This window comes from the organism of the source record quoted next, unplaced genomic scaffold, assembly GCF_019419815.1.
Source record: "Pyrus x bretschneideri cultivar Hongxiangsu unplaced genomic scaffold, Pyrus_bretschneideri_v1 Contig122, whole genome shotgun sequence".
Taxonomy (NCBI): Eukaryota; Viridiplantae; Streptophyta; class Magnoliopsida; order Rosales; family Rosaceae; genus Pyrus; species Pyrus x bretschneideri.
Genome location: NW_025999416.1, coordinates 123,510 through 143,005, shown reverse-complemented (window position 1 = coordinate 143,005; position 19,496 = coordinate 123,510). Strand labels below are relative to the sequence as shown.

The 19,496-nt window shown below is 35.6% G+C and overlaps 2 protein-coding genes and 1 pseudogene across 2 annotated transcripts; 1 reads left to right on the top strand and 2 right to left on the bottom strand.

The window, feature by feature from the left end:
• Nucleotides 1-1,106: 1,106 nt before the first annotated feature.
• LOC103932051 lies at nucleotides 1,107-3,907 on the bottom strand (annotated as a pseudogene).
• A 3,063-nt stretch (nucleotides 3,908-6,970) lies between these two features.
• Nucleotides 6,971-13,596, top strand: LOC103929741 (nucleolar GTP-binding protein 1-like). The gene is made up of 14 exons (XM_009338966.3): nucleotides 6,971-7,159; nucleotides 7,513-7,646; nucleotides 8,747-8,867; nucleotides 8,998-9,062; nucleotides 9,171-9,284; nucleotides 9,623-9,697; nucleotides 10,262-10,300; nucleotides 10,384-10,455; nucleotides 11,108-11,221; nucleotides 11,348-11,419; nucleotides 11,493-11,529; nucleotides 12,530-12,642; nucleotides 12,913-13,119; nucleotides 13,299-13,596. The coding sequence occupies exons 1-14, from the start codon at nucleotides 7,081-7,083 to the stop codon at nucleotides 13,389-13,391; spliced, it is 1,335 nt and encodes a 444-aa protein (XP_009337241.2). The 5' UTR covers nucleotides 6,971-7,080; the 3' UTR covers nucleotides 13,392-13,596.
• A 78-nt stretch (nucleotides 13,597-13,674) lies between these two features.
• LOC103929742 (phosphatidylinositol N-acetylglucosaminyltransferase subunit P-like) lies at nucleotides 13,675-15,976 on the bottom strand. The gene is made up of 5 exons (XM_009338967.3): nucleotides 15,828-15,976; nucleotides 15,351-15,636; nucleotides 15,171-15,243; nucleotides 14,156-14,274; nucleotides 13,675-14,043 (listed from the first exon to the last, which is right to left on the bottom strand). Exons 2-5 carry the CDS (start codon nucleotides 15,520-15,522, stop codon nucleotides 13,931-13,933), a joined length of 477 nt encoding a protein of 158 aa, XP_009337242.1. The 5' UTR covers nucleotides 15,523-15,636; nucleotides 15,828-15,976; the 3' UTR covers nucleotides 13,675-13,930.
• Between the last annotated feature and the right edge of the window lie 3,520 nt (nucleotides 15,977-19,496).

The following is a 19,496-nucleotide window of genomic DNA, read 5'->3' as shown; positions in this document are numbered from 1 at the left end:
TTGAGTTTTCGCAGGTTTATAATTTTACTTGCTACTTGATTATAAGAATGTAACTTTATGAGTTTATTTATATGGCATTCTAGCCAAACATGAGACAATTTAGCAGAAAATTGACCTCCCTGCACATGCTTCCGCGCGAGCGAAAGATTTTTTTCTTTTTTTCTTCCAATCACGCACACCATGCACGATTTACAATTTTGTATTCGATTTTAGACCTTTTTATTTGATTGATATTTCGACCTTGTAGTTGAGCACTGCCAATCTTTTGATAGCTATGAACTTATGTATATAAATCTAGCTTCTATGAACTTTATTTCTTGTATGTATACATTTTTAAAACATTTTAAACATTTTAAACACCAGTAGCATCGCACTTTCAAAACTAAAAAGGATACGAATACCAATGCGTCCTAATCTCTTATCGGCCTAGTCTTCAGACATTAAACAAAAAACATCATTTGAACTTGAACTGGAGCAGGATCAACATATTTCATGGGGATGTCCCTGTTCCATAATACTATAATCTAAACTGGCTATTGATAGAACCTGTTTGTTAACTAAGATTTCATGAAATTACCATTTTAACCTCTCACCAAAACTGAACAAAAATTAAAAACATGCGCAATTTAGTAGTTACATGCAACGTAAATTTTGATTTTTTTTTACACCGACCTCACACCCATGTAAACATAGCATGCCCTATTTAAATAACAAATAGGGGGGGTGTGTCATCCACACACTATTTTTTACTTCTCACACACCCCTTTTCAACTTTTTTTCTTTTGATATTCTTTAATTCATCCGATCAGATTGCCAAAAATTTTAAAAAGTGCGTGAAAAATAAAAATGGGTGTATGCATATCACATCCCTAAAAAAATATGCCCACATTTGAAGAAACTGGCCTCCATTGTGCCACATATCATAACTTTTTTTTTTAATTTTTTTTAAACTATTCACACTTCTTAATAAAAAAAATAAAAAATAAAACGAAATTATTCACACACATTTGTGTGTGTTATCTGCTAGTGTCTATAAATTAAGGTTTAAACCTTTTGCTACTTTATTATTGTTCTTTGTCATTTGCCATATCAAGTTGTAAGTGTTGTTACTCTACCTTCCTCACAATCTCTTCCAGTGCTTCCCACAGTTTTGGGTCGTTGAAATCTTTAACAACGAAAGAGGCTCCGGCACTAATCGATGCTTCCTCGGGATTCCTAGTGCCTAAACCCATTACCGGCATTCCGACTGATACTCCAGCTTTCACTCCCGAAACAGAATCAATCCTTGACAACCAAAAACAGAACAGAGATGGGTGCAAGGTATGTCAAAATTTAAGCAAAGCACAAAGTTCTGAGAGCCAAACCTCAAAGATGAAAGCATGCTCATTTAACACTTTAAGCGTTTCAAGCATCGTCAAGTAAGGGTCAGGAAATAATTTTGCTCGTACGCATTCCTCTCCAAGAACAAGAATTTCAAAGAAATCTGTGATCTTCAACTTTGATAATATTAGCTCGACATTTAGTATTGAAGCATTTGTTACTGCAGACCATCTCAAGCCTTGTTTTTCAATCCATTGGCATAACCTACCTAGGCCCTTAACAGGTTCTACCTTTTCAGATACCACCAATCTGCAACATATCACTCAGTAAATCAAGCTGAGACAAGAGATAGGGTCCTTATATTTGAAAGAAATAATATCACAACTTGATAAGGAAATAGAATTCCCTATTAGTCGAGGAAGATTGCAGTTATACAATTTAAGATAATTTCCTTCCATCCACAGAAGAAGTACAACAAATAATACCAAAGCATTATATACCAAAAATGTATTTGATATCAAGCATGCAGTTTCGTGACAATTTTTGAAGTTACCTTTGGAACATGGTTTCCTTATCTCGAAAAAAACTGTCTTGCTCTTTCAATATCCCAATCGGGAAAGACAATACCACAAAGATACTCATTATGTCCTCCAGTTATCTTCTCACTGAAGAATTCCTCAGTGATAGGAACCCCACCATTAAAACCTACCTGCGGTACACCAAAGAGTGAGTCGAGAAAAATACTAAGTGTGTTTGTGCATGTGTGTGTGTGCACGGGTGTGTGGATGATAAAGAGAGAGAGAGAGAGGGAAAAATAAAGAGAGAAGCCTACTTCTTGAAGCATTTCATGGTAAGCATATTAATGGAAGGGATCTAAATCACACAATGTTCCATCAATATCAAATAGAATTGCTTCTAGAGGAGCGACACAAGCTAGATAAGATTTTCTGCCATCACATAATGGAAGGTGATTACCACAAGCAATCAAGTGACAAAAATTGAAGGTACAAAGAACGTGACGAAACTAAGATGCTATGTCTAGTGGCTCGGCCCAATGAAGCACAATTGTTTGTTCTATAAGTAAATATACTTCCTGTTAATATATATTACAGTTAAAAATCCTAAAATGCTAGATAAGATACTATAACTTTCTTGTCAATTTTGGTGACTATTAACATTTCACAAATTGCATGCACAAAGTACTCTCAATTAAACTATGGATATTATAGGATGTAGAAAATTATCGTAGTGCTAAGAAAGATTATGAGCTTTTGACCTTTTGTCCTGCTTAGCGTTTTCTTGAGTTTAAGCTATACTAAGTTGGCAAAGTAAAGCTGATGACAAGTAACCAGAAGATAAATAACTTTTCTAACTTATCAATGTGACCACAAGGCAGATAGATTTGCGATCAAATTTCCTCTTAGTCCCAAGACCAAAGGTTGAAGGGGTCGAACGCTTTGAACGAATAAGAATGAACATATTTGTTAAGGTAGGATAAAGAACAAACTTTTTGAATTGTCCATTATATCAACCATCGATCCCCAAGCCTACCATTTGAACTCCAAAATAATTTCACATTTCATATCAACCATCGGATATCAAGAACCCTTTAAATGCTTAGACAGACACCATCTCTCAACCCAAACCACAACAAAGAGGAAAAATAAAGGTTTTAGTTAGACAGTTCAAACACCATAAAGCTTTGCATTAAAGGTCAACACTTAAACATCAACCAATGTCTCAGAAGACTATGATCAGGCACCTAAATGAAGGCTGATGCAACATGCTCAGCTAAGCAATTTGTCCACAATCCTAAAAATGTAACAACATTTGACAATTACGTTTGCTGCTTTATTCAGAATCTGTTGAGAACGAGTTTCACATTGATGGGAGGAGGGACCTTGCATGGGCTTATAAGTGGTTGGGCTACTCCCCATATTGCCAATTGGTTTTATGGTGGAATCTCAACTTTCTTCATGGTATTAGAGCATGTTGCCCCACGTGTGAAGCCCACACACGCTCCACGTCATCCCGTTATGTTGTCCACACCTTGCATGAGCTTATAAGAGATTTTGCTACTCCCTATATTGCCAATTGGTTTTATGGTCAACTTTCTTCAGAATCAAGATTAGAATTCATAAGAACAATGATATTCCCACACACAACTGATTCCTGTAAACCGGAATTCAAACTAATTTACTCAAATTAAGCTTATCACATAAAATGTTCATAACTTATGAATAAGGACAACAATCACTCTTAAATATATAAATTTTGCTCAACCATTATACCTCCATGTAGCATTACGAAAACTCGAACAAACACTGCTTCATACAACATCAACAACAAATTATGCTTTGCAGAAGAAACTTAGATACAATGCTTTTAGGAGTAAAAATAAATTTAAGAAAGCAAGTAAATAAAAGAAATACCTATCGAGTGGATGAGCATTTGACGAAAGGGACACCACTATTAGTGAGGTTGATCTGAATTTAGTGGGGTTTTGTGTGCGATTTGCAGTTTTATGGAGATAGGTTTTGGGAAAGTGGTGAGAACAAAGAAGACGAGAAGAAGGAAGAGCCAGCATGATCTGGAATGTGACATGAGCTCTTTCCACTACTATTTATTTTATAGAAAAATAAATGAAGAGAGCAAACTCTAGTAAAATCATTGTCAGTACAATCAAACAAAAAATAAATAAATAATGGATCAGGATCTATTTCAAATATAATTGTTCTGTATTGAGTTATTTAGTAATAGTATCGGCAAAAAAATTTACCTCGCGAAAGACATGAGACTAAGAAATAAAATAAAAGGAAGTGGCGAGAGATCTAATATCATCGATGATCGTCCTCAGTCGCCAAGGTGCCCACACTTGTACAAAATAACATCAATAATAAGCTTGGAATCTCCTTCAACACACATTATTTTGAACTTCGTAAATCTCTAAGCATCATGAAGAGCAAGAATAGTACTAAGATTTAGTGATATTTATATTTCTTGTAATAGTGTGTTTATAACCAATTTATTCCCACCATCGCGTAAAAAGTCGACAATAGTCTTATTTCAAAGGATAGTTATAGTTTAAACCAATTTCCCATGTTCACCCCAAGAAAATAGAAAATTTTGAAAAAATAACCCTATATAGAATAATAGTCATTCTTTTAAGTTTATGATAATTATAATCAAATGTTAATATAAAAATACTAATATACCCATAAAATAGAAATTGAGAGATAAGAAAGAGAGTTTGAAAACAAATCCAAAAACCAAAATCAATCTAAGATTAGCCCAATGTCCTACAGGGTTCGTTTAATTTTTCCAAAGAAAAAAACTGACCCATGAACACAACGGTTTTCTCTGTTTGATTTGTGTGATATGCAAAAATTGTTTATTTAGTTAGGCGTATGTATAAGTCAAATCTCTCACATTAAAGGGCGTGAAAGCCAAGATCATAAGCACCAGTGCCAATGGGAAGCAACAACAACATGAAACGTGGGAAGACAATGGCGGAAGTATCAAAGGAAATATCAACAAAGTTGTTGAGGCATACAAGCAAAGGCAAATAAGCAATGACTTCAAGCTAAAGTAGCTGGCTTGCAACATACTTGTTCCATTCCCTTTATCGTGAGATAGGGTTCGCCGATATTCTGTTGCCTTTTTTTGTCTCTGAATATGACGATGATACTCTACTTCATCTATTAGGAGTGCTGTATGTTTGGGCACTAGAAACTTTTCTTGTTTTAATATCCATAACGCAACTTGTTGAAGAGTGATTTGACAAATAAATAAAAGCCTGTGACAGTACTAAGTCGATTTGCTTTAGGAACATCAAAATTCATTTACTGATGCGTCGGTCCGGCAGATCAAATCACAGCACAACACCCAAATGAAGGAAATTATCCCTCAAACAAACCTACTTTTCACCGTAAAACTCAAAATCTCCAACACTTGACTAATGCATGTTTTAGCAAAAAATTGTTTATTGTTCATCATTTTGTTGTGAAATTGTTGTTGGGTTTCTATTGTTGTTAAAAAATTGGAGGTGGAAAAGAAGTAAATTTCTACAGGATTTATTTTCAACCTTGCTCATCTCTCAATTTCTATTGTGAGGCATTATCAATATTTTCATATCAACATTTGGTTATAATTATCATAAATTTAAAATGATGGCTATAATTCTATTTAGGATCTAAATTCTGGTTAGTTTTCCAAATTTCCCAAGAAAATACTTCTCTACCTTCGACCCCAAATAATTTTTCTTAAAACAAATTATTTTTTTTGTTTTAATTCTATTTATTTATATTTTAAAGGGCGTAGTCAAATAAGAATCTAGAGGAGTTTAAGAAGATTTTTGGGTAAATTACACTTTACCATATCAGGTTTGGGGTCTATTACAACTTGATACAACATCTTTAAAACATTTCACCTTCATACCTCAAATACTATTTTATTTCAATACAACACATCCGTTACATTTTCCATCCATTGATCTGTTAAGAGTTGGGTGACTGCCAAATTTGTGCCATGTGGCAAAAAAATAATTTTTTATTCTTTTACAATATTATAATAATTTACCCAATTAAAAAAAAAAAAAAAAAACTAAAAACCCAGAAACCCTTCTTCCCCGAGCCTTCCCCCTTCCCTGCAACCCAAACACACCATCCCCCCACCCCCACCTCCCCCGCAACCCCTCACCCCACCCAACCCCCTTCTCCTCAACTCTCCTCACCTCCCCTCCCATCCAAAAACCCACCATATCCCATCCAAACAAATGCCCAGATCTCATTCTCCCCTACATTTCTCTGATTCAGGTCCGACTTTCCCCGTTTCAGATCCGCCAAGATCATCCCCCACCTCTTCATCACCAGCCATCATGCTCTTCCTCAACGGCAACACCATCCCTCACCTCTTCATTACCATCATCTGCTACGTCCTCCCCTCCGAGGACCACACCGTCCAGAAGCTCATCCTCCTCTACCTCGTGATCATCGACAAGACTGACTCCAAGGGAAAGGTTATGCCGGAGATGATCCTTATCTGCCAGAACCTCCACAACAACCTCTGGTTTCTTTGTCGCTTGAACGAGTTCAAGATCATCAAGCTGTTGATCCTCTCAATTCTCGCCAATTTGGAGCACCGCCACTCGTTCGTGCGGCGGATGATCATGTCTGTACCGGTTGCCACAGGGGTACACATTGCTGGATAGCGTACCGGAAGATAGTGGAGGAGAAGGAGGTGGGGTTGGGTAGGGAATGGGGGGATGGGGTGTTTCGGTTGAAGCAAAGGGGGAAGGCTTGGGGAAGAAGGGTTTTTGGGTTTTCAGTTTATTTGTTCGTTTTGTTTAAATTATTATAATATTTTAAAAGAATTAAAAAAAAAATTTTCCATGTGACACAAATGTGAAAGCCACGTCAGCTCTTAACGGATGAATGGATAGAAAAATGTAACTGGTGTATTATATTGAAATAAAATAGTACATGGAATATGAAAGTGAAATGTTTTAAAGATGTTGTATGAGATTGTAATAAATCTTAACTCTGAGGTGCTAAAGTGTAATTCACCGAAGATTTTTTTTAAATGGATTTATTAGGTGGCATAAATCTTTACCGTCGAAAAATTTCAAGGGTTAAGAGGGGAGGGGAGGGGAGGGAAGGGAATTGTAAGATAAAAGTCGATAAACCTCCAAAACCCCTCCATCACTCGGCCAGTGCTTTTCCCTAACCAAATACATGAGAAGCTGAATTCCGCAGGAAAGGGATGAGCAGGGCTTCTACTCTCTTCCAATTGTGGCAGACCCCAATCAGATTGCCGCTCGCAATCTCTAAAATTTCAAAAGGTTTCCCTCTCTCTTTCTCTCTCAAACTTTTCTGTGTGATTTGATTCCACTGTACGTGTTGCTTGCTTTGATTTTACTATGAAATGCTTGCCTTTTGATTCAGTGGATGTCAATTCTTATTTTCTGCAACTCTTTTTGTTGCCATTGCTGTTTGGAAATTCACGGCTTCATTTTCCATTGGAATCCCAACCACTTGTGCATAACTATTTGTTTTTCAATCATTCCATTGGTCTCTTAAGTTTTACTTGTCTGAGAAATTAAATTCCATTTGGCTTCACGGTGTGTGATTACGGTTTTTGGTTTTTAACTTGCATGGCCTGTGGCATTTACAAATGTTTTGGATCCTAATGCAGGTCCGCACTTGATACCGAGTGCCAGAAGTTATCCAGTACAGTGCTTCTGCAAGGAAATACAAACTAGCACATACGAAGTTGTCAAGGGAAGCTATGTACCTTCACCTGTTGTAAAACCAGAGAGCAAGGCGAAGGTATTTTCTCCTTGGTATCTGTATTTATTTGGTCTCATGGGCACATTTATGATTTGACAGAAAATAAGGATAAATTACTAGTGACCGAAGCAAAGCAAGAAATGATATGAAATAATTAAATGGTCCGGAAATGTGAAAAGAATCAAGAAGAAGCAAAGATTTAACATTATGTAATCATTATTTTGTAGTTTCATGGAAAGTATAACAAGAGGATTCAGTCAGTAATTGGTTGGTTTGCTCTTGTATTCATATTAGAAATATATTAGGGCATTACTTCTACTACTACTACTACTACCTTTTTCTTGTTTTATGATAAGAGTAAGAGAGGTTGGACAGACCTTATGAATAAGTATCTGGGTATGGTGCAATTCAGGATTGAAGTATAAAAGACCGACTGCAATAATGGTATGACCTTCTGGAGCTGTCAACGAGGGAGTTGGGTTTTGTTGATCAATAACCACCATGAACAATGTGTTCGAAGTTTGGCATTTAGAAGTTTCTGACTGTATAGTGGTATAGGGGATGGAATTATTGGGTGTGCATCTCATACAATAGGTTGCAGGAAAATGGTAGTAGTAAATGATCAATCTTGTTGACCAATTCACATTGTTTGTCCTGCTAACAGAAGAAGTATAAGTACCATGTATACCATATACGGGCATATAGGTTGTATGTGTACCATATATATAGAGATACAGGTGGAGGCATGCACTACAATATAGTGGATGTATACCAATGATGGTTGAAATATCCATTTGATTCGTTTTTAGAAACAGTAGTTGTATATTGTGCAGAGAAGTTAATTGCTGATTATTTGGTGCATTCATATGGTATTAAAACTCAGCGAAGTTGATTTTGACAACTTGAATAAGTTTGATATCTTAATGGCGTTTATGTTAATGGATTGTTGTCAATTTGGTTACTTGATTCTAATGTGACAGAACTTGAAGGGCATTGTTCTCTCAAGTTTAAATAAGTTTCAAGCTTCTATCAAACTTTATTTTATTTTTCTGGTGCCTACCTTCCTGCAATCTTTTCTCTTGAGAATAAAAATAGGAAGAAGTAATGGTGGTACCATGGTCCCAATATTATAATTCTAGGAAAAATCACTCGAAAATCTTGAAGATGTTGGTGCATTCCAAAAGCTACCCATGGTGATGCCGTCTGTTGACATTCTGTACTCAGCACTAAGGAAGGCTAAGAGGATTACACCAACAAAGGGTACTTGTTATTAGTGTTTATTTTATATCAGTTCTAACAAAAATACATTAGATTGGAATTGTAGGGAACTTGGTTTGTAGGACCCCTACTGCTAGTCTGTTGGCCATGATTTTTGAAATCTTATTTTCAGGTATTGCCAATATTGCAAAGCGAGAGAGAAATAGAGGTGCAAGGCAACTTGATGCATTGATGAAAGTTTGTTCTTAACTGAAGTTTGTCTTTTGATTGCATTTTCTTTTGTAATGTTTTTTATATGAAAGATTGTTGAATGATAACTGACTAGCTTTCTGTTTCCATCTGCAGGAATTGGCAATTCCGTTGAGAACTTATTCAGAGAATTTTCCAAATAAAAAGTATCTTCACCCTTACGAACGGTCTCTTATTGAATTAACTCTTGGGGATGGAAATTATGAACAGGTACATATTGAGCAAATTATGGCCAATATTCAATGCAGAATAAATCAAGGATGTTATTGCAGTAAAAAGTTAATTGGAATAACTTGTTCATATTCTCATAGTCATGTACTAAAAATATGAGTTAGGTTGTTGTTTTGATGTTTCTTATTATACTAAAATGAAAAAAATGCTTTCTCTCCTCGTCTTTTTGAATGAATTTCAATGAATACCTTTCAAACTAGTTTTCCAATTGTTTCTCCACGAGGACTGAATTATACTATCTTGTGACATTAAGAGAATGCAGATTGGTATTAAACTTTCATCAACTGCTCAGTCTTCAACTTTTTATTTGATTACAGGTGTTGGGAAAGGTTGATGCTTTGAGGAAGAAGGTTGTGTCTATTGGAAAGGAACATGCATCTCTTTGTGCTAAGGTGGATACAGTTCCCAATTCGAGCTTTCAGTATGGAAATTTATGACCTTTGACTGCCTTCCTTCATATTGTCCATCATGATTGCATACAATGCACTTGTACTTGGCAGCTTATGCTACTTTCTTCTTTTCTCGGACATCTCCTTAATTTTTATGTTTATGCTTCATTGCTTATTAGCGTCGAAACATTAGTTGAAATTTAAGTGGTATTTTATGTTGTGCAGCATTATTCTTCCATGCCTGTTTTATATTGGCTTCCATGTGCTAACTGCTTAGCATTCGTGAAATTTCTCATCTACTCGTGCTATATTAGCTTTATGGGGATTACCTGCATCTTCTCTTGCCAGAAACACAAACAGTGCATTGTGTAACTACTGTATGGATTTTACTCTACCATATTAGCGGTGTCCATTTATAGTTTTATCACGGTTGGAATTTCCTATATGTAAAAAGCTAGGGAGATCCTACCCATGATTAAAAAATCAAAATAAAAAACTTGGGAGTAATGTATTTTATTGATTCTAGAAGACAAAATATTTTACAAAGTCTCGTATATTTTGTGGCAGTCAACGACGAAGAAGGAAGCAGAGGCAAGACTAACTGAGGTCATTTCTATTCTTTAGTCAAAAGAAAAACTCCATTTTAGCCGTGTAGATAGATATTTACTCTGTTACAGTTATATCTACAGGGTATAAAGAAAGTCGAAGAGACATTTAATCGTGAAGGAAAACATGTCGATGATTTGTTACACATAGCCAAGGTGCTTTGATTTCTGAACTTGGTTCTACAGTGGTTCTTGTTTTTTGTTTATTCATTTTTTTTTTTCCTTTTGAACTTATGGAAGGCACGACATGTATTGTGTATTATGACGGCATGGGTTCGAATCCCGTTGGTGGCTAATGTAACATCTAATCGAACAAAATCTATCGTTTGGCAAAAAAAGAAAAAAAAAAAACTATTTAATTGTTTCAAAACACATTTCGTATCTATCATTTTATTTTTATAGATATGGTGTGTCTGAGAATCTGATCTTGCACGCAAGATTTTAAATATTATAAAAAAAAAAATTGTCAGGCAAAATTTGTATCATTAGGTTTCCTTAAGTTAAATGCACTGTGGAAGAAAATGGTATTTGGAGTCTATCATTTTAATCACTAAATTCTGTACTGTTTTGTCTAAACTTTCATACTAGTTCTTTGAGAAAAAGAAAATATAATTCATACTACTTGGTTGCATCATACTTGTTCAATATAACTTAAAAATGGTTTCTCTGTGATTCCATGCCTTGTTTAGGAATGCATTTTAGAAATTTTAATGGGTTGATTTATGCAACTCTGGTTTGTTGAGTCACAAAGCTTTTTTTTTCCCTTTCCTTTTGGAATACCCCCTCTTTTAACTATTTATACTTGCAGACCCTGCGAGCAATGCCAGTAGTTGATCTAGAAGCACCGACACTGTGTCTTGTTGGAGCTCCTAATGTCGGGAAGTCATCTTTGGTCCGTATACTCTCTACTGGGAAGCCTGAGGTATGCACAATTTTAATGACAAATATAATTTTCCTTGTATGGAGGATGTATGAAAGTCTTATTTTTCAATTATTGTTACCATCAAATATCATCGTCTTCATCTCACTCTCCTTATTCTAATTTAAGATCTGCAACTACCCATTCACAACAAGAGGAATACTAATGGGTCATATTATTTCAAGCCATCAGACTTTTCAGGTCGGTCAATTTCTACAATATTTAGAATGAATAAATATTTTTGATTTTCAATATTAATTTAAGTTGACTACAGGTGACAGACACTCCTGGCCTGCTGAAGAGATGTGATGGTAAGTGACTGGCATTTGCTAGTTGTATGTATCTTGTAGAGTGGTTATGTTTAATTGTTGCAAACATTGATCCAATATGCAGAATGTCGATGTTAAATACCAAAATTTAGTCTAGTTGGTTGATACATAGTCCATTATGAAAACACAAGTAATTATGGTACACTGCTGAATGAACTGTTCTGAATAACCATTGCTTACTTGCTTGAGTAAATGAAGCTTGGTTTAGAGGCTGATCAAATATATAAGGTCTGTATAGGATTTTGGTTCAAATATGACTATGAGGATAATCCAACAGGGCATAGCGAAACCAATTTCTTTTCTTTTTACTTTACTTGCATCTAATTTTCATTATAACACTCCATATTTATGCAATCACTCAATTCATTCTCTCTCAAAGTTAAGCCTTTCTGGCGAACTTGACATGAGCTCATTCCGAACTGTCTCATTTCAATTTTGTATATGTTAATTTGTATTTGAAAACGTAGAAACTTGTGCTTCTAATGCAAATCCTTTATGGACCATTCGTATGATATATTAAAGGAAGTTTTTTTCAGCTTAATGTTTAGCATAAAAGTTTGTCTCCCCACTGGATAGGCTTTTGGACCACATAAAAAGTTGGAAACTGGTAATGCATACTACTATATTTGACGCTGCATCGGAGGAAAGGTGTACTTCTGGAGGTTCATGTCACTGTTATCGTACTCCTGTTAAAGCACCACTTGGGTGTGTGTGTGTGTGTATATGCAGGTGCTGTCCTGTGTATGCCCTGGTTTCCTTTTCATTAAGGTTCTTTAGTTTTCAGTATAATGACATAGGTTGGGTTCGGTAAGAAGAAAAAGTCTTCACCACTCAATGAACAATTTTTCAGTTGCACGACTGATTGTGGTCAATATATGATTAGTTTTTTATTTTCAGCTTCTGTAGTTGTAGTTGGTGCTTATATTTTTGTTGCTCGATTGGTTTTTCATTTTTTTTTTTTTTTTTTAATTGTGTGCTTCAGAGGACAGAAATAATTTGGAAAAATTGACACTTGCTGTCCTCTCACATTTACCGACCGCAATTCTCTATGTCCATGACCTCACTGGGGAATGCGGGACCTCACCTTCTGACCAGGTATTATGTTGTTTTACATACTATTTCTGGATTCAATACGAGACGTTAAACATGGTTTTAATGGCATTGAATTGAATTTAAATAAAATGGAAGGGATTCTTACAGCTCACAACAGATTGAGCAATGGTTGAGAAACAACTCGGTATAGTTTAACTCTTTTTGTTTTTTTGGTAATTCACCGCGGTAGAAAATGTTTCCCCTTCACCATTATGCTTTTGTTCTTCCTTTCCAATATATTAAATTCATGGGTTTTCTACGATGACCGTGCAGTTTGTCATATACAAGGAAATAAAGGAGAGGTTTGGTGAGCATCTGTGGCTTGATGTTGTGTCCAAATGTGATCTGTTGCAAAAGTCTCCAGTGCTATTTGCCACTGATAATGGTGATGATTCTGATCTTAAGCTGGAAAGGTACCGGAAGTTGGGTCCCGACGGAGCTATTCATGTGTCAGTGATGAATGAAGTAGGGCTCGCCGAGGTAATCTTTATATCATAAGTTCACTGTCCAAATATAGTGTTGAGCGTTCAAGCCTTGAGCTCGGTTGTTTTTCAATTTCAATGAACTTGCTCGGCATTTGTAGTTTCGAACAAATTAAACCGGAAACAAAAGTATTTGCTTGTCAACTAACAATTCACGCTTGGATGTTTGCACTGCAGTTGAAGAGTAGAGTGCATGAGATGCTGGATTCTCAGATGACAAGGATCCAAGTTCAAGAAAGCAACAAAGAAAAGCTTAAAGTTGTTAGTTGACAACTTGAGAGAGCATTTTCTGAAGTTCAAAAGAGAAACCAATTGAGTACGCTGCTTCCGAACAAGCCGAAGTCTGAAGACCTGTAGCATGCAAGTGCTTGTATATAACACACTGCTGACTTCTCACACTTTTTTGGTCCCTTGTCATCGTGATGATCTATTTAGGCATCCAAGACGATTCGGAGAAGCTGAGTTGATTGCCTTAGGAGTACTGAAAACAGTCCGCATTTTCTTGGACAACTAGTAGGAACTAATAGTTGGAGGATGATGTTGCAGTAAGAAATTGCTCTCACAATGCTGAATGCATACATTTAAGCTTGGTTCTCTATGCCTGAGAGTGTTCTTTTCATTGTATAAAACGTACTCTTTGTTTATAGACTCGGTTGAGACTCGAGCCCTAGCTGGTTACAGCTAAACTTTGTTTTCCTCTTTTCCTGTTCCAGAAGGTGCATTTCCTCTACTGTTATCAATGGACTCCCTTTTGCTCAACCTAAAGAACCAAGTAGTTTGAAAGCAAACAACTCCTGAGGTTGCTTGTGTTATTTAAACATGGAACGATTGATTCTGTCGATGCTGATATCGGATATTGGCTCGATGGGCTGATCATCATCCCCAACTGGAGAAGAGCTCAGAGGATCTCTACTGAATTCATCTGCACAAGAGAATGGAAGTCCATTTGCACAACTTGTCGAAAAAAATGAAATGAAAAGATTAAAACAGACATCTGAAACGTTAATTGGCGAACCAAGGGAATCAACTCTCACCGTAAACAGTATATAAGGAAGAAGGGGGAGGGGTGGACATGAAGTTGACGCCACAGTAAAATCCCAATGCTAATACCACTGTCATCATAGCGTAAGCTGGCACGGCCAATGCCCAATACCTGAAAATAGCGCAATAAATTCAAAAGAGCGAACTTGTTGGGAAGTACTTTTGGAATGGCTAAAACTGCTTCCGACAGCAGTCAGCAAGGAAAAGTGAAAAGTATTTATGGGTTACAAAAGCATAGTGCTTTATAGAGGAAGCAATTGAAAGTTAATTTTCAGCTTTTTTTTTTTTTTTTTAATAACATACAGAAATTTCATTAAATAGCTAAGCAGCACTGAAGAACAAACAATAGGCAAAAGCAAAACAGGACGCTGAGGCCACAGAGAACAGAAAAGTGAAAAAAATGATAACGGTGGGCAAGATACAATGTTGCAACATGCTAAGACATCAGGCGCCCAAAACTACTGAACTAGACAGTGTTCGACGGTGGACATAGCAAACCATCCCTTAAACAAAACATGAGCAAAGGAGGAAGGGGGTTAGTTTAACAAAACGTCACCGCACATCCTCCTTTTCTCCATAGATGCAAAAGCACTTCCAAGTGCATTTTCGGTAAACACTTGGAATTCTTTTAAACAATTTCATTGTGCTTTCAATGTTAATGTTCCTAACAAAAGCGCTCATAATTCATAGGGCAAAGTACTTGTTTCCCAATCCAAATGACTATAAACTTCCGAAACGACGACAAAACATTATCAAAGTTGCAAGTAGCTAATCATCTAATCATTAAAAACCACCGGCCAAACTGTTTCCTTTCCCACTCCAAATATCTCGAATCTGATTTAAACACAACTCTAAAACTCCCCTAGATATGACAAAACATGATCAAAGTTATGATTAGCTAATCGTCTAATCCTTTGAAACAACAAAAGAACAGAACTGATGGCGGATAATAATCTCAAAGAAAACTCAAAAAACATACACGATTGAAACTGAAAGCAAAAGGGGGACCTGCTGGGATAGTAAAAAATCCCAATGGAATGCAGCCAAGACTCTGGAACATACGCCCACACCAAGAATATAACTGCTCACACAGCACAGCACAGAATAATACCGAAATTAAATAAATAAATACGTATAATTAAAGAGAAATAAAAACTGAATTTGTAGAAGAAGAGTATTGGGCGGGACCTGTAGCCACAACAGTAGTGATGGAGCCAACAAAGCCATAGACTTCAGAAGGCTTGGGGCCATGAAACCCAGAAGCCTTGTCATCTGAATCAACAAATGACACTGTTGCCCTCCTCTTCTTTGATACACTCAGTATTCTTCTGGGGCTGCACACAGAATATGAATCCTCCATTCTTTTCAATTCTTCTTCTTCTTCTTCTGGGTTTCCACCCAAATCATAAACAATTAATCCCAATTATTTTATTAACAATTTGGGTTCCTTTCTCCTAAATTAGTGATTGAAATCCTGTAAGTGCATAACTGAGATTCATAAATAAGAAGAAAACAAAAACTTGTGTGTCCTCTAAGAATTCAGTTTCCAATTTCAATTACTATAATTGACAACTCTAACTCAATCACATGTATAAAAAAAATAAAAAAAAATAAAAAAAAATAAAAAACCGTAAATGGATTCAAGATACAAGAGAGAGAGAGTACCTGGAATTTGAGAATGTGATGCCAAACGCAGGAGCTACGAGTTTTTATGAATTTGGGTTTCAAGAGAGCATGGTGGACTTCTTTCCTTTTTTTTATTTAATTTTTTATTATTAAAGAATGAAAGGCTTTAAAATTAGGAAATTGTTATTAGCATTTCAAAAATCTCATTATACATTTTTTATAAGCGTATTTTTCTTTGTAATTATAAAAAATTTAAAGTGCTAAATGAGATTTTTAAAATGTCAATAATAATTTTCTAAAACTATTATAATTTACAAGAATTTAGAAGATGAAAAGTATTCGGATGCATGAACAGTGGACTTATAAATTCATTTTTTTAAAAATAAAAAAAAATCCTATAAATTCATAAATTCGGAGCGCATACAAAAGGGGAAAATTTGAATTTAGCACGCACTTAATTAAAAGAAAAAGATTTTATTCATTGAAGTAGTACACCTCTTGCATTAACCCCCAAATATGGGTACAAAGTACAAACCAATAAGAAGAAAGCGCCTTTTTTTTATTTTATTTTAAATTGATTGATTTATTTATTTTTTAATCAAATTACAGAATTTAATGCCTATGGGCTAATGCTTAATATGTTCGTAATCAATAAAATAAATGAATCGAATTCAACTTTTCGACGTGAATGGTGTGTAAAAAGTGAATATGCATGCTTGTGTATTGCTTATTAATCAATATAGTATATTCATTCATTCGCAGTTAAAAAATATTTCTCGTTAAAAAATTTCAACATAATAAAAGATATGAATTATCTAAAAAAGCATTAACAAGCTCGTACTAAGTTGAAACCAAACTTCTACTCACCTAGTAATCCAAAAAGCAAAAATCGAACCTTGTACAAAAAGTTATGATTTTTATCATAATTGCAGTATATCAGCCCAATCCCAAGGGTATTAGGATTAGTACTTACCAATTGAATTTCCTACAATTTTTCAAGAAGTAAAAAGTGCTTTCCTTATATATATACTCCACCGTACTCATAGTAATTAGTATTTATTTGCAAAATCATACTTACTCAAAAGAAAGCAAAACCTTTCCTATCTATCAGTACTGAATCACGCTGCTTTTCAAATCTCTAACGTGCCTCCTCCATTATTCTCAGTCTTTTCGAAATTCCTCACGCCCTAATAAATATATAAATATATATATATATATATATATATAGACACACACACACACACACACACACACACACAGATATATATATAGTAGCACTCTGGATTATACAGTTGAACGAACAAAGTAGCCATGGCAGGAGGAGTTAGTAGTGATCAATGGACTTGGCAAGAAAACAAAGTCTTCGAGACTGCCATAGCGACCTACAATATTTACTGCATTGAAAAAGGGGAGTGGGAGAAACTCTCACTTTTGGTTCCTGGAAAATCCATTGATCAAATCAAATCACACTTCATGCAGCTACTGATGGATTTGGAGGCCATCGAGTCTGACCAAGAACCGCTCCCTGATTACAAAGATGATCTTTTTCTCATGAAGAAAAAAGGATCGAGACGCCAGCGACAGCAACGGCAGTGATCATGATGGTACCGGAAAGAGAGAATTTGATCAAGTTGTGGTGACAGTTAGACGAATTTGATTATTCCATGCATGGTTTTTCATAGTTATGCTTTTCATATCATTGGCAACATGTCGATATGTTGATTTAAGTTGTCGATATAGATTCTGATATCGTGTCTACGGATGTCGACATAGTCTCGCAACATGTTGTGATATGGTATGAAGTAATGTCTTTATAATTTGTGGTATTCTGGTGGACTGGATTCTCGTGCGCGTATTAGCTGATGCATAGTGCCCATTTAATTTTGGTCCAGTATGTATGAACACCAAATGCCCAAATAATTCAGAACTACCTAGCCTAATGGGCCGGGCCTATAAGCAAGGCTTGGCCAATCTTTACAATAATCATTTTCAAACAGAGTGCTCTTTCATCCACCAAATTTGTACTTCACATCAATTTTTCTTCCATGGTACATATTAGACAGTGTAAAAATCAACAGTTAAATATTACGTATAAAAATTTAAAAGATATTTTCACCGTTTTGGATCTAATATTGTAGCCAGACCCTTCTTTTGCATCATAGTTATGTAATAAAAATAAAAATAAAAATTCAAAAGTCAAATTCCATTAGCCGACCATGCTTTAGATAAGTTGGCAACAACAATGGGCATCTCCACCTACGCTCCAATTTAAATCTCCTCTCAATAGTTTTGGATGAATATAGTGTAGAATATCGCTATGTTATCAAAGATAACATAAAAACAATATACACCATTAGTTGCTGAATTATCGGCATTACTGTTCAACTTAAGAACCATCTTTGCCGACCATAGTTGAATACATCTTTGTTTAAGACAAATTAGACCACATCAAAGTTGGAAAATACAAATGAGTTCCTCAGTTTGTTGAATATAATACTAAGCAGATAATGTCAAAAACATGATTATCATTTGCTTATACTGCTTCTGTGGGACTAATTCAAACAGTCTATCTGTAAACCATCTCTCATTAGCAGAAGATTTTAGCCGTACTCGTCGTTTGGATAAATTAATTTGTTGTCAACTGTCAATTAAAAGGGAGAATAATCATTGAGAATTTAAAAAGATAATGTGGAATTAACTAATCCATGGCCTAGCTAGTCCCATAGCCACAATGATCAACTGGTTTAATTTTGAATCTTGTGTTTAATTATTCCAAAGTGAGATAAACAAATATGGTTTGAGAATATTTATGGGTAGAATCAATAGAATAGTGTTTGATCATTTGTACACATGTCTGATTCATATATAATCCCTCTTTTCTAGCACTTAATGACAAACAATTTAGAATTTATGCCCAAATTTCCAACATAAACTATGTCGACAGATGTCATTAATTTGCTGTAATACTTTTACACTTTATAACTCACTATTTTTGTGATTTGGGAATAGTTTAGAAATAACTTTCAAAGAAAATATATTTGAAATCAGTCCTTAATAAAAATGTAAATTAAATCTAGAAAAACACTTGAAGTGTTTCTTGCAATAAGCATAATTACTTTTGGAACTCAAAAATATTTTTTTATTTAAAAAAAACAATTCAGTCATTTAAAAACACTTTCCAAATAAGTTCGTAATTATCTGGTAATCTTAATATGCGAGGAGAATAACTGGTTAAATTAATTTGAGGATAGAATAAGGCGATCGAGAAGAGTGCTATTTAATGTGACATCCCACATCGTCCAGGGGAGTGATCCTTAAATGTATATTCTAATCTCTATCTAGCACGAGGCCTTTTGGGAGCTCACTGGCTTCGGGTTCCGTAGGAACTCCGAGGTTAAGCGAGAAGGGGGCTAGAGCAATCCCATGATGGGTGACCCATTGGGAAGTTGCTCGTGAGTTCCCAAAAACAAAACCGTGAGGGAATGGTAAGCCCAAAGCGGACAATATCGTGCTACGGTGGTGGAGCGGGCCCGGGAAGTGATCCGCCCCGGGCCGGGATGTGACAGATTGGTATCAGAGCCTATCCCTCGCCGGAAATGTGCCGACGAGGACGTCGGACCCCTAAGGGGGGTGGATTGTGACATCCCACATCGCCCAGGGGAGTGATCCTTAAATGTATATTCTAATCCCTACCTAGCACGAGGCCTT

Bases quoted from the DNA above. Each gene is read 5' to 3' on its own strand.
- LOC103929741 (XM_009338966.3), top strand. From the start codon at position 7,081: ATGAGCAGGGCTTCTACTCTCTTCCAATTGTGGCAGACCCCAATCAGA. The intron at 9,063-9,170 runs GTTTGTTCTTAA...TTCCATCTGCAG, and splicing joins AACTTGATGCATTGATGAAA to GAATTGGCAATTCCGTTGAG. The intron at 11,530-12,529 runs GTAAGTGACTGG...TGTGTGCTTCAG, and splicing joins CCTGCTGAAGAGATGTGATG to AGGACAGAAATAATTTGGAA.
- LOC103929742 (XM_009338967.3), bottom strand. From the start codon at position 15,522: ATGGAGGATTCATATTCTGTGTGCAGCCCCAGAAGAATACTGAGTGTA. The intron at 14,275-15,170 runs GTCCCCCTTTTG...CGCTATTTTCAG, and splicing joins ATTTTTTACTATCCCAGCAG to GTATTGGGCATTGGCCGTGC. The intron at 14,044-14,155 runs GTGAGAGTTGAT...TCTCTTGTGCAG, and splicing joins TTCCTTATATACTGTTTACG to ATGAATTCAGTAGAGATCCT.